The following is a 17646-nucleotide window of genomic DNA, read 5'->3' as shown; positions in this document are numbered from 1 at the left end:
CTTGAACAAACATTCACGGGTCGTCGTCGTCGACACGCCTCGGAGACGGCGACACCAAGAGAACGGAGGGCGAGGAAAATCGACGCCGACGGCCCAGAAGGCTGCACGTCCGTTTTTGTAGCACCAACCTGCAGCTCAAGCTGTTGCACCACCTGCATCTGCACCCGGCACTGTGCGGTGCTGCGATCATCCAGCCCGTGCTCCGCGTTCATGTGTCTGTGAACAGGCAGCGGAAGAAACAAATTACCGTTACCGATGCTGTAGGGGTTCGCTAATGGAAGCGCGGGGGATATACACAAAAAAAAGACAACAAATTCTCATCCAACTTGTGTTAATTTTACATCTGGAAAGAGCGAGGCTAAGGGAGCGGGCGAGAGGGAGAGAGAGGGTCTAAGAGAGCGAGCGCACAAGAGAGAGAATACTAATGTTTTAATTTTCAAGCTGTGTTCAGTGGATCAGTGTTTTGAAAGGAGTTTTGACCATTTTAATTAAAGCTGTGAAAATCTTTGATGAGATGTTACATGTGCTTTGTGTACTCTTAACTCTTTCTCTGATGCCTTTTTTGTATTATTTTTGCACTTGCTCAAATTTTAATCACTACTGCTAACCCATGGCTGCATTATTATTATCGTTATTATTATTAAAACGCGTATATTCTGAATTCAACTCATTACTGTTATCTGCACCGAGGTGGAACGCAACAATGTGCCAAGCTCACAACCTCAAATAGGGGGTTCGTTTTCAAACGCGCAGAAAACCAGAACGTCTGATAACATGTATATCCTTGTTCGACGTGGCGAATATGTTGTTTGCTCGAAAGGAGCTCATCCGAGACTGCTGGAAGATATACGCGGCGCAAAAAATTGCCTCTCGCACCGCTCGAATCAGCCACCACCAACCACGCTGGATTCAACAAGTTCGAAAACGCGTTGAATTGAGGCTCATTTGCACATTTACCCACAACTCCCCCCCCCCCACCGACCCTCTTCCCCCATAGACGCCACTATAAAAGGATTACAAGGTGCAAGTGCTACCTCTCCACTGCTAAGGCTTTCAAATAGCCTTTTGCCACAGAGTCCGCCGTTAGCTGAAACCAAATTAGAATGATCTCCCACCAGAAGCGAGGAAAAAAAAGAATAGAGGCAGCGCGGTAAAGGACCGTGCGAGATCGCCCGAGAGAGAGAGAGGGGTTTTTTTTTCTCCAGCCCTTGCAGGTGCGTATTTGTACGATAATGAAATCATTCGGAAGGTGGGCTTTGCTTAATGTCAGCTCTACGCCAAGATCCATGCCTCCCGCCTCACAAACAGCTTCGCGCAAACAGCGCTTTCCGATCGATAGCAACACCTTGTTCCTTGCCACAATTTTCCACTTGTCGATGCCTTTTTTAATTCATTAAAACCTGCTCCAAATAAACACACTGCGAAACGATGCTGTTAGGGACCAAAAAAAAATGAAATCCATAAAAACATTTTGCCACAAAATGCTCCGTAACGCATTCCGCGTTTATGGTGTATACGCCAACACCAGGAAATCTGTGGGGTTTTTTTTAAGTGACCTTGCATCAAATATTCTGGAGAAAAAAATATGTTCTCATTTCTTTCTTTCATCTCAGCCTAATTTTTGTGACAAAATGGCTGAAGCCACTACAAAGGGAAATTCTCACCCGGCCCCCCCTCCCCCCCCCCCATGTTTTCAACCATTTGCTACCTGCAGCAAGTTCAGACAGCTGCTCGCCATCCGTGAATTATGATCGCAATTACACGCGATTATTTCATACTGGGACGGCGATAACTCTTCCCCGTTTTATATTTCAACGGGCCTCGCGCGCGCGCCTCAGCGCGCGAGCGGTGGCTTGTGGGGCGGGAGCAGTGTGTATATCTTCTGATTTATGCTTGCGCGAGGGGTGATAAAATGGCGCAAAAGCCTACCCTTTTGCCGAACACTGGCTGATTTTTATCTCCCTTCACCCGAATTACTTCTCGATAATGCAAATGCGACCGCGCTCCTCATTAATCATTTAATCAGACTCGCGGTGGAACGAGGTTTCAAATATCCCTTTCATTTCAGGCACGGCTTCATTACGAGCCCGCTAATGCATTTAATATATTAAAAAGTCGTAAATTACGAGCGAGGGGGGGGGGGGGTTCCGGGCTGACCAGGAAGGGCTTTGTCAAGACGCCGCGCGGAAATACTATTACCCGCATTGTTTCCCTCGGAAGGTCGGGCGGCGAGCAAAAACATTCGCGGGTGTATTCACTGACTCGCCCCCCCCCCCCCCCCCCCGCTATCGGTGCCCGAACACTTTTCCCGCCGTCACACCTCGACAATAACGCGCCTATTTACCGCGGCGGATTATTGTGGTCGGGCTTGCTGCCGGGGCCCCCTCTGAGGCAGCAGCAGCAGCAAAAACGGTCGAGAAAATTTAAAAGCAGCAAGTTTAATTTTTGGGCCAAAATAACGGTGAAAAATTGAAATGCTGCTTATTCATTTTGATTCAGCCTCCACACACACACACATTTGGCGTGCCCCGCACCCCCCACACCATGACTACCACCCTATTAAAAGTGATGGCTTTAAACGTGTTGACAAACAAATTGATGTCCTGCCACAGGCATGATAATAGGAGTTTAATCAAAATCTAATTACGCTCACTGTCGTTTCACCTTCATGAGCTTATGCTCGTGATTTCATTACGCGGTACAATCTACCTGTGCAAAACAAAGCCCCCCCCCCCCCCCCCAATGAATGAGCAAGTTAATTGATAGTGTGTTCCGCACGCGCCGCACGCGCAGCGCGGGGGCCCGAGGAGGGTAGAGGCGGCTGAGCGATCTCGCGAGCGCGTGCGCGCGATGGTGGCGACGCTGGTGTTCTTCACTCACTCACTCGCGCACGCAGGCAGGCCTCGCGCACGCACATGCAACGCAGGACCTTCCCGCGGAATCCACGCTTCTTGGCTCTACATAAATCATGCAAAATGCCAGCAGCGGACAAACATCGGGCCCGCAAGACATCACACTTTATAAGCCGGCCTGTTTTACGAGCGCCGGTTTATTGCGACGGCGCAACACATCACAACCGTCAGGCGTTTTGTTAGCCGCCTTCCGCGGACGGCTAAGTGACAATCGCACCGGGCGAGGGCGGTTTTTCCTCCTCGCGACTCAATTCTTTATGTTCGGTTTATCAGTAAGCAGTGTCACGGATATTGATCCTAAGCCACTTTGTCATGCCCTAAACATGGTCTTTGTCTCACAGCTTGCATCTATCCTGCAGAAATCAATCTGCTACGGGCAAGTCGGTTTGCCGTCGCTCCTTTAAGAGATCAGAGGACGCAAAACGCTCTGGACCGCAGCGCGGGTCATTACTTATTAGTGCTTGTTTCCAAATGGCTCATAAAGAGGCACGCGTTTATTGGTATCGTTCCCAACAGCTGCCACGTAATAGTAGAATATTTGAATGTTCCGTAATGTGGCCGGGCCCTTGATCGCTGATACAAAGGTTAGCATTGTCTCGGGCTTAAATATAGATAATCCACAAATCAGGTATCAACCATAACAGTTTTTTTTGGGTTATATCAAGTAAACATAAATGTGTTGTTAAACCCGCCACCACCCGACACAGCCAATTAGTAAGGTTTGTCACGTAAACAAAACGTGCCAATTCGTGACTAGCTCAGCACACCGGTGTGTTGGAGAGTAAACTTAATTGTAAATATTGTGGGTGTGCTGAACTAGTCACGAATTGGCACGTTTTGTTTACGTGACAACCCTTACTAATTGGCTGTGTGTCGGGTGGTTGGCGGGTTTAATGACACATTCATATTTACGCGATCTAACCCAAAAAAAACATCTATTATGGGGTAATATTGATCGCGAACGCCTATGTATTAAATAGGTATCAACCAGCGGGCTGACACTTGGTAACCTCACACAAAGCGGAAAAATGACAAATTTTACTTCCCCTCCACTCGCATCTTCATATTGCACTGCTCTAAACTCCCAATCCCCACCACTTTAGAGCCTCAAAAAATGTACCGCAGAGCCCTGTGTTATTTCATACATATATATGTAGAGTATATTTATGTATATTGGTCATTCTGGTTCTGTAGATCTCATTCTACTTACGTATGAAGTTAATAACATTTGTTTTACTTTTGGCCACACTTAAAAAAAGGTGTAAAATATCTAAATCCTTAATCTTTAAAGCAGTTCCTGAAGCATCCGTTAAAGGCATAAACACTTAAACCACCACTGTTAAAATGACAGTGTGCGGATCCAGCGCTGTGCCAAGTTGTCAGCAGTGTTGTGACTCCAATTATTGGGACTTTTGATTGGTGGGCACAAGAAGAACACGGAGCTGTGATCTGGGGAAGGGGAGGCTCGCGGTTGCTGCTGCAAAAAAAAACATCGCAACGCACCGCAAGTGACGCCACCACATCAGGGCACTGGCAGTGTACTCAACGAGGAAGTAATTAAAAATCCATTTTGACTGATGGAAGATAAATATATAATCCACACCAGGCCTCTCAATAGTGCCCAAAATCTTCGCCGCAAATTGAAGGGCTCTGAAAACCACGTGGGAAATACACAATGGATCGGTTAACAGGACCGGGCCCCCTACAGAAACGCAGTTTGAAACCGTAGCCCGGTGTGTCGTTCCACACACCGGTTACGAGGTCGGTCGTCTGCGTGGATCGTGAAAACATTTTACGAATATCTCCAAACGGGCTGTGGGCGTGGGGGGGGGTTAAGTGGAGTGACCGCTCGATCGCAATATCGCTATTGAATCGCTAACCACAGGACGCATCGCATCACGGGTACTCGAGTGGTCGCGAAATTAGGACCGCAAAACGATCCTCGATTTGTTTTTATTGAGATAATCGTGGGATATGTAATTGTTCAATTTGATACAAGATAAGCTAATATTGCTGTTTTGGTCATGGATGGAGGTTATCACCGAATTCGCTCGTGTTGACAATGTAAATAAATACATTGGCAGCACTTACAAGGTTTGCCACCTCTTGTTCATGTCTGTTCTTGGTGGTCACCAGTTTCTTCTCTTGTCCAAGAATTGTTAAACTTGAAATGATTTGGACCTCTACTCCTCCCAGCAATTTAATGAATTATCAAGATTTGGGAAAATACAGTGAGGGAAAAAAGTATTTGATCCCCTGCTGATTTTGTACGTTTGCCCACTGACAAAGAAATGATCAGTCTATAATTTTAATGGTAGGTTTATTTGAACAGTGAGAGACAGAATGACAACAAAAAAATCCAGAAAAACATGTAAAAAATGTTATAAATTGATTTGCCATTTAATGATGGAAATAAGTATTTGACCCCCTCTCAATCGGAAAGATTTCTGGCTCCCAGGTGTCTTTTATACAGATAACGAGCTGAGATTAGGAGCACACTCTTAAAGGGAGTGCTCCTAATCTCAGCTTGTTACCTGTATAAATGACACCTGTCCACAGAAGCAATCAATCAGATTCCAAACTCTCCACCATGGCCAAGACCAAAGAGCTCTCCAAGGATGTCAGGGACAAGATGGTAGACCTACACAAGGCTGGAATGGGCTACAAGACCATTGCCAAGCAACTTGGTGAGAAGGTGACAACATTTGGTGCGATTATTCGTAAATGGAAGAAACACAAAATAACTGTCAATCTCCCTCGGCCTGGGGCTCCATGGAAGATCTCACCTCGTGGAGTTGCAATGATCATGAGAACGTTGAGGAATCAGCCCAGAACTACACGGGAGGATCTTGTCAATGATCTCGAGGCAGCTGGGACCATAGTCACCAAGAAAACAATTGGTAACACACTACGCCGTGAAGGACTGAAATCCTGCAGCGCCCGCAAGGTCCCCCCTGCTCAAGAAAGCACATATACATGCCCGTCTGAAGTTTGCCAATGAACATCTGAATGATTCAGAGGACAACTGGGTGAAAGTGTTGTGGTCAGATGAGACCAAAATGGAGCTCTTTGGCATCAACTCAACTCGCCGTGTTTGGAGGAGGAGGAATGCTGCCTATGACCCCAAGAACACCATCCCCACCGTCAAACATGGAGGTGGAAACATTATGCTTTGGGGGTGTTTTTCTGCTAAAGGGACAGGACAACTTCACCGCATCAAAGGGGCGATGGACGGGGCCATGCACCGTCAAATCTTGGGTGAGAACCTCCTTCCCTCAGCTAGGGCATTGAAAATGGGTCGTGGATGAGTATTCCAGCATGACAATGACCCAAAACACACAGCCAAGGCAACAAAGGAGTGGCTCAAAAGGAGCACATTAAGGTCCTGGAGTGGCCTAGCCAGTCTCCAGACCTTAATCCCATAGAAAATCTGTGGAGGGAGTTAAAGGTTCGAGTTGCCAAACGTCAGCCTCGAAACCTTAATGACTTGGAGAAGATCTGCAAAGAGGAGTGGGACAAAATCCCTCCTGAGATGTGCGCAAACCTGGTGGCCAACTACAAGAAACGTCTGACCTCTGTGATTGCCAACAAGGGTTTTGCCACCAAGTACTAAGTCATGTTTTGCAGAGGGGTCAAATACTTATTTCCCTCATTAAAATGCAAATCAATTTATAATATTTTTGACATGCGTTTTTCTGGATTTTTTTGTTATTATTCTGTCTCTCACTGTTCAAATAAACCTACCATTAAAATTATAGACTGATCATTTCTTTGTCAGTGGGCAAACGTACAAAATCAGCAGGGGATCAAATACTTTTTTCCCTCACTGTAATTCATTCCCGAGAAACTATCCGTTTTTTTTTGTCTTATCTCTTTGTTACGTATAGTCTTCATTGCGTCCCGATTTTCCATTTTATTCGTACAGTTTTCTTTGCTCCACGAGCCTAAAGGTACCACGAGCAATAAGATTTCCGGACAATGTCCATGCATTGCAATCAATTCTTTGTCTCAAACAAAGATCCCCCGTGTAGCCTTAACAGACTGTTGGGGCAAGTGCTGTTAGCGAGTTGAAGGCCGGAATTGTAAACGAGGGTGGCTAGCACCACCCCCGACCGCCTTTGTCTCCCCAGTTGCGATATTTACACATCGCACAAGGTACGTACTTGAGGCTGTCGACCTAAGGGAGGCCCAGGACCGATTCAGATAATCGTCATTGGTGTTGGTAGTGAGCAGGAATCGAACTCGGGTCGCTGGATTCGTAGTCCAGCGTGCTAACCTTTACAAAGACAAAGATCCCCCGTATAGCCTGAACAGACTGTTGGGGCAAGTGCTGTTAGCGAGCACCTATTAAGGCCAACCGCTACACTACCAAACAGACACACAATTTTACGCATGTACCATGAGCGTAGCAACAATTTTTTATGAATCGGCGCGTGGGCGTGCCCGCTACAAACCTAACATGAACTACCGCCGTGCACTCAAAACCGATTGGCACGGTTGACTTCGTACGGTGCGCGAAATAAGTTCAACATACATACGCACGCACGCACGTACATACGAAGCGGGACTCACTTGAGGAACTGGCCGTAGTCTTCACAGAGAGCCTCGCAGCCCGGCCACTTGCACACGCCGTGACCGAATAGCGGGTGGGTGCCATTGACCACCTCTTCCTGCGAGCAGCTGGAGGACACAAAACACCGAGGGGTGAGGTCAGGGCGGTGGAGGGTGGCCGGCGTGTGATGAGAGCTTTACACGTGTGGGTCAGAAACCACGCATCCACGCGACGCGGATGAAAACGTATCGCTGGCGACATGGTGACAACCCGCCCCCACCCCCGCCCCCGCCCCCCTAGGTCTCACCGCCGTGGAGGAGCGACCCGATCCACACCTCGGACTACGTTGTTTAACGTTTCAAATTATTCCAGTCGCCGACTTCGAAATGACCTCGGTGGCACCACGAGTTACGCCGCGTAGAGTCATTACGATCGCCCGCAAGGCATTGCTTCACACGAACTTTCAGGGTTTTACAGTCGCACGCACGTTCGCCTGCGCATTCTCTAGCACGTGTATTTAACGCATCGCCATCGACATCATCAACCGTGATCTATCGACCGCTCGATGAAAGCCGCCCCCACGTTATTTTGCTGTTTCTCGGTTTCTAGTTTAATGAGTTATTGTTATGTTGAGTGTCTACTTTGTTTTGTAACAGCACTTTCAGATCCTCGATGGAATGTACTTTATAAATAAAACATTAATATTAATACTCTTTGGTTCTTTCGGTAAAGTCACGTAGGTAGAAAAATAATACATCACGACATTTCGACCGCAACACAAGCAATCGTCATCAGGTGGAACAACCACAGCATGAAATAACTGCTGAAGTAGGCGAGAGATTAATTAATTACTTAATATCGTCCCTCACGGTTTTGCAACGTCACATCGGATCAGCTCCTGCACATGCGCTGATGTCTCCAGGGCATATTCTCCCCTTCGGCTGCCATTCAATCGCCAGTCTCAATCATCGGCCACCGTCCCGTCTAGCGACATGCGCGAGCCAGGCCCACTCGTACTTTCCCGAGCAATCAATATGCGTGTGCTTGGAATTTTGCTGATTAATAATAGAGAGCATTTAAGGCTGGAATATACGAGGTGGTAGAGTGGAGGAGGGAATTCAAGCCAGATTGTAAGACCCTTTTTGAACAGATGAGTTTTTAATTGAGATTTTAAGGTGGAGATCGACTCAGAGGATCTGATCTCAGTGGGCAGTGTGCTCCATTGATAGAAAGAGGAACACAGATCAGAGAATAAACACAATTTAGAGACATCATGTTGACCGGTAATACAATTGCTTATTACACGTAAACATGCATGTTTTTCTCTTCCATACTACCAGTGCAATCGTAATGCAGATACAGATTCCCATTCCGTGTTGTGGAATGTTGGGTCAAGCTGTGTGCGAGTACCGCGTATAAGGCAAACGGGAGAGCCAGAATGAGGCCCACATATCCACGTCATGCTAACACATCACACTAGGTTTCCCTTATCTTAGGCTGAGTCAAACCCACTCGAGGTTCGTGTCAGAGTTCAGATACCGATAGCCGCCATTATGCATTGCCAGAAATTGAACTCTGGTCACCAGATATATAGTGCAGTGCACTAACAACTACGCCACCAGTCTTCCTCCCCTACCCCCCCTCCACTTCCACCCCCAAAGACAAAATTCCCCCGTATAGCCTACACAGGTTGTTGGGACAAGTGTTGTTAGAGAGCACCTATTAAGAACGGCACGGGCCACCAAGTGTGGTGCGGCCAGAAACCAGGTCGGGCCGCCTTCAATCTCCTCATTTCTGATGTTTTGAGCACCAAGTACCAGGTACTCATTTAAGGCCGAGTCAAACTAAGGGGAGGCCCAGCATCAGGTCAGACATTCACCGCTGATGTTAGCCACGGCATGGAATCGAACTCAGGTCGACGGGTCCATTGCGCAGAGCAGTAACCAATTCGCCACGGCTCCACCCGCCGTCGAGATGCACATGTGCACGCTCGACACACTACTCAACGGAATTCTTCCTATTATCCACATGTAATCTATCAGCAATAATTTCCACATATTTATAAACATGCGTTGCTTGTCTTAATAGGGTGCATTATTTTTCCTATTCGTGTCATGTGAACATTGTCGCAATCTATATGCAAATACACATTGTTTAATACCCATCCTAATGAGATGCTATAGTATCGCGTGTTTTCCTATTTTTGCTGGCTTTTATTTACGCCATAATCAGCAATTAATACAAGTTAGTGATGCATTTATTGTACTACATAAACCAATTATTATTTTCATAATCACGTACTCGCAAAACAATCTATTGCGGCTGAATTCATGCGGTGATCGTAATCGAATTCCGCTGTGTTATTTAGGAACGAGCCGAATGAAACAACGGTTTGGAATTTGCACGAAGAGTTTAGAATTCTGCAGAAGCACGGCCTTGCCAAGTGATGACATGCGGACTGATTATGAATTGCAAAAAAAAACACATTTAACTGGAATGTGCTCTCAACAGGCATATCCTGCGTGGAATTTGAGATAATCGTATAAAGTTATGTGATTAGCACACGACAATGAGGCTTCTAAATAAGCCGAACATCAGGTGTGTCCCTGATTTAAAAGAAGTCTGTGTCATTATCAAAATTAATAGACCGCCTTCTCGTGTAATCTATCGTGCGTTCACGTCACTGCTGGATGAAGCCCTCCTTCGTGCCGAAATCATTACCTCCGGTCGCCGCGCCGCTGTGATCCATCCCTGCGCCTAACGTATTTGTAGACTGTGTATATATATTTTTACAAGCGGAATCTCCAAGAGAAATTGGCGAAATTAACAGCTGGTGCCACGTTCCAAATTAGCATTTTCCTTGATAAGCCTTCAAGCCCACGGCACCGGAAACGGACCCGGAGAAACGCGTGGCCGCTGTCTTCAAGCCCGCGTTTACTGGAAAGAGTGAGAACCCTCCATTTAATTTCCCCGTGAACCGAGTGGCTGAATATGAAAGGGTCGTTTACACAAAAGAGCAATATCGCCGCCCGGCCCTCTGTAAAGGGGCCCAGCGTTTTTAATGCGTGCCATTTCCCTTGCCCGTCACCCCTCAATGGAAGCCACTGTCACCCGACGTTCAAATGCGATGGGAGCATTTTTTGAGTTTAGCTTCAAACAGCCAAAGAAAGGATGCTGTCCCGGGCTTATAAAGGCGCATGCCACAAATACGGGCGGAGGGGAGCGGGGGGATAAAAAGGCGGAGAGTACCGGTGGACGTGGAGGAATCTTTATTCCGCCTGTTATCTCCAAGCCGATGGTGCACAGGCAAACAAATGCGCTAAATGTTCCTCCTGGCGACTCAAGTCATTTCCTGTCATTTGCTGTCAAAACTGAAAAACATTATCTTTTCTCTGGGAGCTCATCTTTATTTGAAATTAGACAGGCTGCCACATTTCCCCGGTGGTGTCCCGCTTCTGCGCAGATGCACAATATCATTTTTTTGATGCATTATTATCATCGTTTAAATTCTTGCAATTTTTTATGCTTTATTAAAATTTAAAGAAATACACTCGCAACTCGCACCATCATGGTAATTTATACCTGTGCCATTATTTAATCATCATGACATGTAAGTGTTATTATATTAAAGATTAGTAATGCTGCTTTTTTTTTTTACTAAAATAGTTCCATGTTGATAGCTTAGCAGTTAGCAGCCCCACTATTCAGTCAATTTGCTGGCAATGACTAGTTTGAGTCCCATCGCTGCCCAGCATTTTCTGATAGGTATTTAAACAAATATGGCTTATGCAGCACTGCCAATGGTGGGGGGAGTTACGTGACCCTACTTCCATAATTGTTATGGTGGTGGTATTTATATGCTAAATGTATTGTTTTAGCAGTTGTATGATTGTGTTGTTTTTATCCTGCAGTGTGTATTGAAATATGCGAGTAGCATGAATTTGGCAGTTGCATTTATATGCCCTTCGCACTGTCACGGTAATAATATATTTTGCAGTAGTGACATCAACATCTTCGCGTAACATCGAGGGCATCTCGACATAGCAGTGTCCCCGCACGCCCGAGCGTCATTGTGGCAAGATGTTAACTACCTCGTCTGCTATACAGCAAGTCCTGGGTTCGATCCCGACCCTGACGCCTGTATATTTGGAGTGTGCATGTTCTCTCTCTCTCTTTCTCTCTTCCCGTGGCTGCGGGGATTTTTCTCCGGGTCCTCCGTTTTTTCCCCCTCCACATTTAGAATCAACATCACGCGCTTTAGAGTATTTGTCTGCAATAAATGTCCACGCGATGATGAGCCACTCCGTTGAGCAATCATTTGCGATAGCCAGGTCGCTTCCCGAAAAACAGCTAGGCGGGGCCTCACCTGATACAAGAAAAACAGTATGCGAGCATGGTTTAGTCACCTATCCCGGCGCGGCGTGTGGCGCTGCCCGTTGGCGAGCGGCGGCGGCTGCCCCAGCGGTGGCGACGGCTTGGCCGACGAGGAGGACGACGACGGCGACGACAGGTCGAGCCCGCCGCCGTTCTTCGTGGACGTCACCACGGCCAGAGAGTCGTCCGAGCACCCGGCCCGGCCGCCAGGAGCGCAGGCGCCCCCGGCGGTGCTGGCGCTGACCCCGCCGGGCCCGGCCGCCGCTCCGGTGCCGCCGGAGCAGCTCACGTCCTTCCACAGCTGCTGGCGCTCCGTCGAGCTCAAGCCTGTTCGTGCCACGTCAAGGGGACAGCATTGTTGATCCATTTGTTTATTTATTTATTCGTGCACGAGTTGGGGGGGGGGGGGGTAACCTCCATTGTGATGCGTGGCGCAGACGGGGTCTCCAGGAAACGGCAGTGTGCCCGTCTGCAGAAGTTCTTCATCATCATCAGCCATTGCCTATCCACTGCTGAATGAATGCCTCCCCGTGCCATCGCCATTCCTCTCAGAGTGCTGCCGACATCCGTCTTTACTCCTTGCAAAACGAACAGATCTCACCGCTCCATCTCCACAGAGGTCGTGCTCTTGAACGAGCTCACCCCTTTGTCTGCATTCCATCACCAGTCTTGCCCATCGGCCATCGACCCATTCCAGCGAAGTGACCGCGCAAGTCCGTAAAAAGGCGGGTTGTTATCCGTAGGTGGATGTGACGGCGAGTTGAGCGTTTTCAGCGAAGAAGTGGAGCGCACTTTCACTTCGCTGTTCCCAACCACCCTGCAACGGGGGACCTTGGTGGCACCTCAAACGTTGACTAAAACTCACAGCTAGGTCACGGATATCCATTGTAATGTCGATGCATACATAAACCCCCCCTCGTCCCGCAGGCCTCTGGCATTCGCACCTGATTGGCTCACAATTGACGACATCACATTTATCCCTCCATTTAAGACCAAAACAGGGGGATTTCTCCACATATATGGCTGTCACCTGATGATGCTAATTACTGGTGAAACGTCATACTCGAATTGTAAATGTTATGGGTTTACTCTCCAACACCCCGGTGTGCTGTACTGGTAGCGAATTGGCACGTTTTTTTTACGTGACAAACCTTACTAATTGGCTGCGCCGGGTGGTGGCGGGTTTAACGACGCGTTTATATTTATGCAATCGAACCCAAAAACCTCTATTATGGATCACAGCTAGTGGTTCGCACCCCAGAGGTCATGCTGCTACCAAAGGTTTAAAGGCAATGCCAGTTAACGTAGTTCTAAAATCTAACTCACGCGCTTTCTCAAGTGCGGGCAGTCCAGAAACAAACGTTAACATTTAAACAAAGAATGCCAGCATGATATGCATTTTTAGATGACATCTCCATTTGTGGCTCTTTTCAGTTGGTGGTCGTCGCGAAGCTATGTATGTACAGAACGTGCCCAAGAATGGTGATATCCTCTTGCCATTGGGGATTAACGGTATGTTTTAACTGTTGAAGGAATAATTTTTGTGTGTTTTAACATCACGGTTGAAAAGTGATTAACGACACTAGATGCATTCCATTCTGACTGAGTGGTGGAACGTTGGGTATATTTACAAATTACACGAGATGGGCACTTGGGAATGAGTGGAGGACTTGCACAAATAAAGCAGTGCATCTCCAGAAGCTCACCGTAATTAAAGAAGCAAACTTTGATATATATATCATTAAAAAATACCCAAAAGCAATCTGTTGCAATTTATACTCAAAACAATATCACACCACAATTATAATGGGAGACTACAACTAAACGCGTGATCACTAAACATGCCCTCAGATTAAATTCAGCACATGCAATTTACGATGGAGAGAGAGAAATAAAAATAAAACAAATAAAATACTCATTCGGCTTGTATGTTCAACGCGGAATAGCAGCATTACCCTGTTTGTTAAATGCCACGCACTGAACTGTTTACGGACAAAGCAGGATGATATTTATTCTGGCCTTTATTAAACTGCCCAAGAGCATAGCACCTCCACATCCCCCGGATAGGGACGCCCATTAGCGATGGGGTTTGGCGAGGGCGGTGGTGGGAGTTTTGGCTGCGCGGGGGGGGGGGGTAGAGCGGGGGGGGGGGCCAGGGGGAAGGATGCCGCAGCTGTTACAGCCCCTAATGAAGTGTGGAGCTCGTGTGCAGGAGTTGCGTGGCCCCGCGCTGGCCCTCTTGGCCATTAGCAAAACGCCTCCCGACGTCTGAAGGTGAAATGTCTCCAAACAAATTGGCCGGGCGCTTGACAGCACCACGGCCAGCCGCTAATTACAGCACAGCGCCACGAGTTTACAGCGGAGCCCCAGCCGCTAATGGCTTAGGAAAGGTGCTGCACCAGCCGGGCCGCGTTTGATTAATATTTGATCAAGGGAGGGACGGGAGCTGAGAGAGTGTGTGTGAGAGAGAGGAGGAAAAAAAAAGGGGGAAAGAGGAAATAATAAAGATAAAACACAACGACGCTGCCAACAACACCGATGGCCAGAGGTGCCCGCTCTGCCACCGCCGCGGGCAAACAGAGCCCAGGGGGTCTCCGCCGCCACCCCCACAAATAACGGCGCTGTGACAAACAACGGCGCCGGACAGCGGCGCGTGCCCCGCCGACCGGCGAAGGTGCGCGCGCTCGTATGCGTAAACACGCTCGCACGTGGAGGGTGGGGGGGGGGGGGGGGCACGGGGGAGGGGGGAAGGGGGGCACGTGCTCGCACTTCCCAGCGCTTCCCCCCCCTGCTTCCTCTTTTGCTTCACCCGCGCTGCACCCTCGCGCGTGTCACCGCATGCGGCCGCTTGGACCTGAAGGCAACCGCTTATGTGTGTGCGTGTGTGCGTGCGGTGGTGTAGCGGTTATCGCGCTGCGCTATGAAGCTGGTGACCCGAGTTCGATTGCCACCCACGGCCAACACCGGTGACGATTATCTGAACAGGTCTGGGCCTCCCTGAGGTCGACTCAACCTCAAATTCCTACCTAGTCCGGTGTGCAAATATCGCCACTGGGGAGACAAAGGTGCTGGCCGCCCAACCCCTGGTGTGACGTGCGCCGTGCCAGCCTTCATAGGTGCTCGCAAACAGTACTTGCCGCAACAGTATGTTAAGGCTATACAGGGGGATCTTTGTCTCTGTGCGTGGGTGCCCGTGCGGTATACTATCAGCAGGTTCCACAGCGAAAGATCATTAGACAAACTCACGTGTAACGTAAATAAATACCAAATAATTAACGATAATAAACTAATAAAGAACGACTGGGAGAGAGCCACAGGCACTGTAAACTTCGTGTCTTGCACACTTGGGCATTTTCATCATTGCTTACAAAGTGAACCATTTACAGCCCTTTGCCGATATACCGCTGCATGAAGGCATACCCATGTTTGTGTTTGCATGCGGAGGCAGTGATTGCCAAATTTCACCACGCTCATCAATTTGAATTGGTCAAGGGGTGGGTGCTCAGAACCGGCTGAGATATCGCTTGCCGCTGGTGTCAGCCGAGGCCGAGAATTTGACAAGCCGCTGGTTTCACACAGCAACCGTGCTAATAATTGCGGAAAATTTTGTTAGAACAAAAAAAAATTTGGAACGTTATGAGTTTGGAAGTTATGTTTGGGAGTTTGTTGGTACGGAGCATTTGTATGTCTTTGTTTGTGTATGGCGGAACGGTTGCATAGCGGTTAGCCCACTGTGCTACGAAACCAGCAGCCCAAAATGCAATTGCCCACTCGTGGCCAACATCAGTGACAAATGTCTGAACCGGTGTTCGCGCTTCCCCTGGGTGGAATGAACCCTAAGCGAGTGCCTGGTGCAGTGCGTAAACGCCAGCACTGGTAAGACCGCTAAAGCAGCCAGGCAATGGTCGTGGCCACACGGCTGCCTTGCACGCTGAACATGCCGTACTTTCCCCGACGGCCTAAAGAGGACTCGATGGGGGATATTTGTCTCTGCAGAGCAATGTTGTACACAGTGTGCCACCCAACGGTGGAATGAACGGAAAGTATTGCCCGATTTGGAGGCTTAACATTTCTACAATTACAGACCAATCCTCATGACTTTATACCAACAACAAAAAATCCGCAGTCTTTTTTTGTTAATAACGGGCCTCCAGATTTCTAAAACAGTCAATTAAAAACGAATAAGGAGCCCCCAATCAGCCAACAATCCTGGCAAATGAGGCATCATTATAACCATTGTTTCCAGCTAAGTAAAAAAGCCCTCCAAAGAAAAGCCTCTTGGATGAAAGTTTACAGATTAAAAAAAAACTTCACGTAAACCTCTGAACCCTACATTTTTCTGAGAGCACAAACAGACAAAACGGATAGATGTCAAACAGGACCCTCCCGAAATAGGGTCACGAGACTCAGCAAGGCTCTTTCCTGGATTAAAAATGAACTGGCAGAAGTTGAGAGGTAAAATTCAATTTCAGGCTTGACATGAGCAGTGAGGGCTTTGCTGTTCGTGGCATCTGTTTATGGTCAGAACTACAAGCACACGGCGCTGAGATGCATTGTCACCGTGCCTGTGATGCACGTGGCAGGACATGCTTGTGCTTGCGTACACAGAACGATTGCGTCTGCGAGCAAAAAAACCAAGTTCATCACCATCATTAACAAACATGGCCTAATGCGCTAACTGAAAGAGACGTACGTACGCTCAATGTTGGAGCTTAAGGAGGTCTTGAGAGTGTAGGAAGACAGGGTAAGCATAAGACCATGACAGTGCGTGAAAAACATTTTAACGTTGCGACGGTTTAAAAAAAAAGACTGGAATTTCTAACATAAACAAAAGCGTCGATACAAGGTATTTTTTAAAAAAGACATTTTCCCATTCATTACGCAAGGCAACCTTAGAAAACGCCCGACGCAATACCGAAACAACTAACCGACAACATCAAGTGTTGAGACGTTTAACATCAACATAAAAATCACTCGCACAAAATGAACACGGCACGTCGAAAACATTTTTATTATTTTCACGTCTACGTTTCATCCATCCGCCGGGCGAGATTTACTCAACAAGGAGAGGAATTTTTTTTTTACTTTTTTTTTACCACCGGGGCTGTTAACGCAGCTGCGCAATGACACATTGCGTACGTTGGCCGCGGAAAGAGTTTCCACAAGCAAAGGCGGAGAGGCAGGATCGAGCATCGCTGGGAGCAGGAGGAACAAAATGTTTTGAAAACCTCGGTGCCACGAAAAAAAGAGTATTTACGATGGGATGTATGCTTGACCTGAAAGAGATGTTAATGTTACAGTAGTGAGGTTTTTTTTTTTTAAACACACAATTTCCTTTCGCTTATCCTCCTTGGTTTTATTTTTCTTTCGCTCGCTAACCTGTTCTTTGTTAAGGAATAATAATATTAATTCGAGACAAAAAGCGAATGCATACCAGAAGTTATGAAGTCACTGCTTCGGTGAACTTATACAATGAATCCAAAAAAAAGTGGGTGAATTAAAAATAATAACGGGGTGGGGTTATTCTTTTTTTCTTTAGGAACCGAGAGGAAATGAAGATCTTGACATTGCCAGATTCAGAAAACCACGCTGCGGTGATCTTTCTCTCATCTCAGTAATAGTATAGATCAAACCTTGTTATTACTTTTAATGAAGTTGTTAATACGCACTTCACGCTAATTCTTGCACTGGTAAAGATAACAATGTCATAGGTACGGGTAGTGGCGCAGTCCGGCAAGTGCTTGCTCACGCCACTGCTGGTGGCAGGGCCTGCACTACGGAGGAGCTCTGGAGAGCCCCTATAAGTGG

The 17646-nt window shown here is 47.5% G+C and overlaps 1 protein-coding gene across 1 annotated transcript in view; it reads right to left on the bottom strand.

The window, feature by feature from the left end:
• Positions 1 to 17646, bottom strand: part of LOC116942402 (forkhead box protein P2) — a 188160-nt gene that overhangs the window by 42248 nt on the left and 128266 nt on the right. The window contains exons 7-9 of the mRNA XM_032954289.2: positions 11871 to 12165; positions 7485 to 7592; positions 129 to 216 (exon numbers count right to left, since the gene is read on the bottom strand). Of these exons, the coding sequence (XP_032810180.1) occupies positions 129 to 216; positions 7485 to 7592; positions 11871 to 12165 (491 nt within the window). The remainder of the gene's footprint in view (positions 1 to 128; positions 217 to 7484; positions 7593 to 11870; positions 12166 to 17646) is intronic.

The sequence above is a fragment of the Petromyzon marinus genome, chromosome 14 (genome assembly GCF_048934315.1).
Source record: "Petromyzon marinus isolate PM22_M1 ecotype Great Lakes invasive population chromosome 14, UKy_Petmar_22M1.pri1.0, whole genome shotgun sequence".
NCBI classification, from domain to species: Eukaryota; Metazoa; Chordata; class Hyperoartia; order Petromyzontiformes; family Petromyzontidae; genus Petromyzon; species Petromyzon marinus.
The sequence above is the reverse complement of the archived record's forward strand: the minus strand, read 5'-3'. Positions and strand labels throughout refer to the sequence as shown.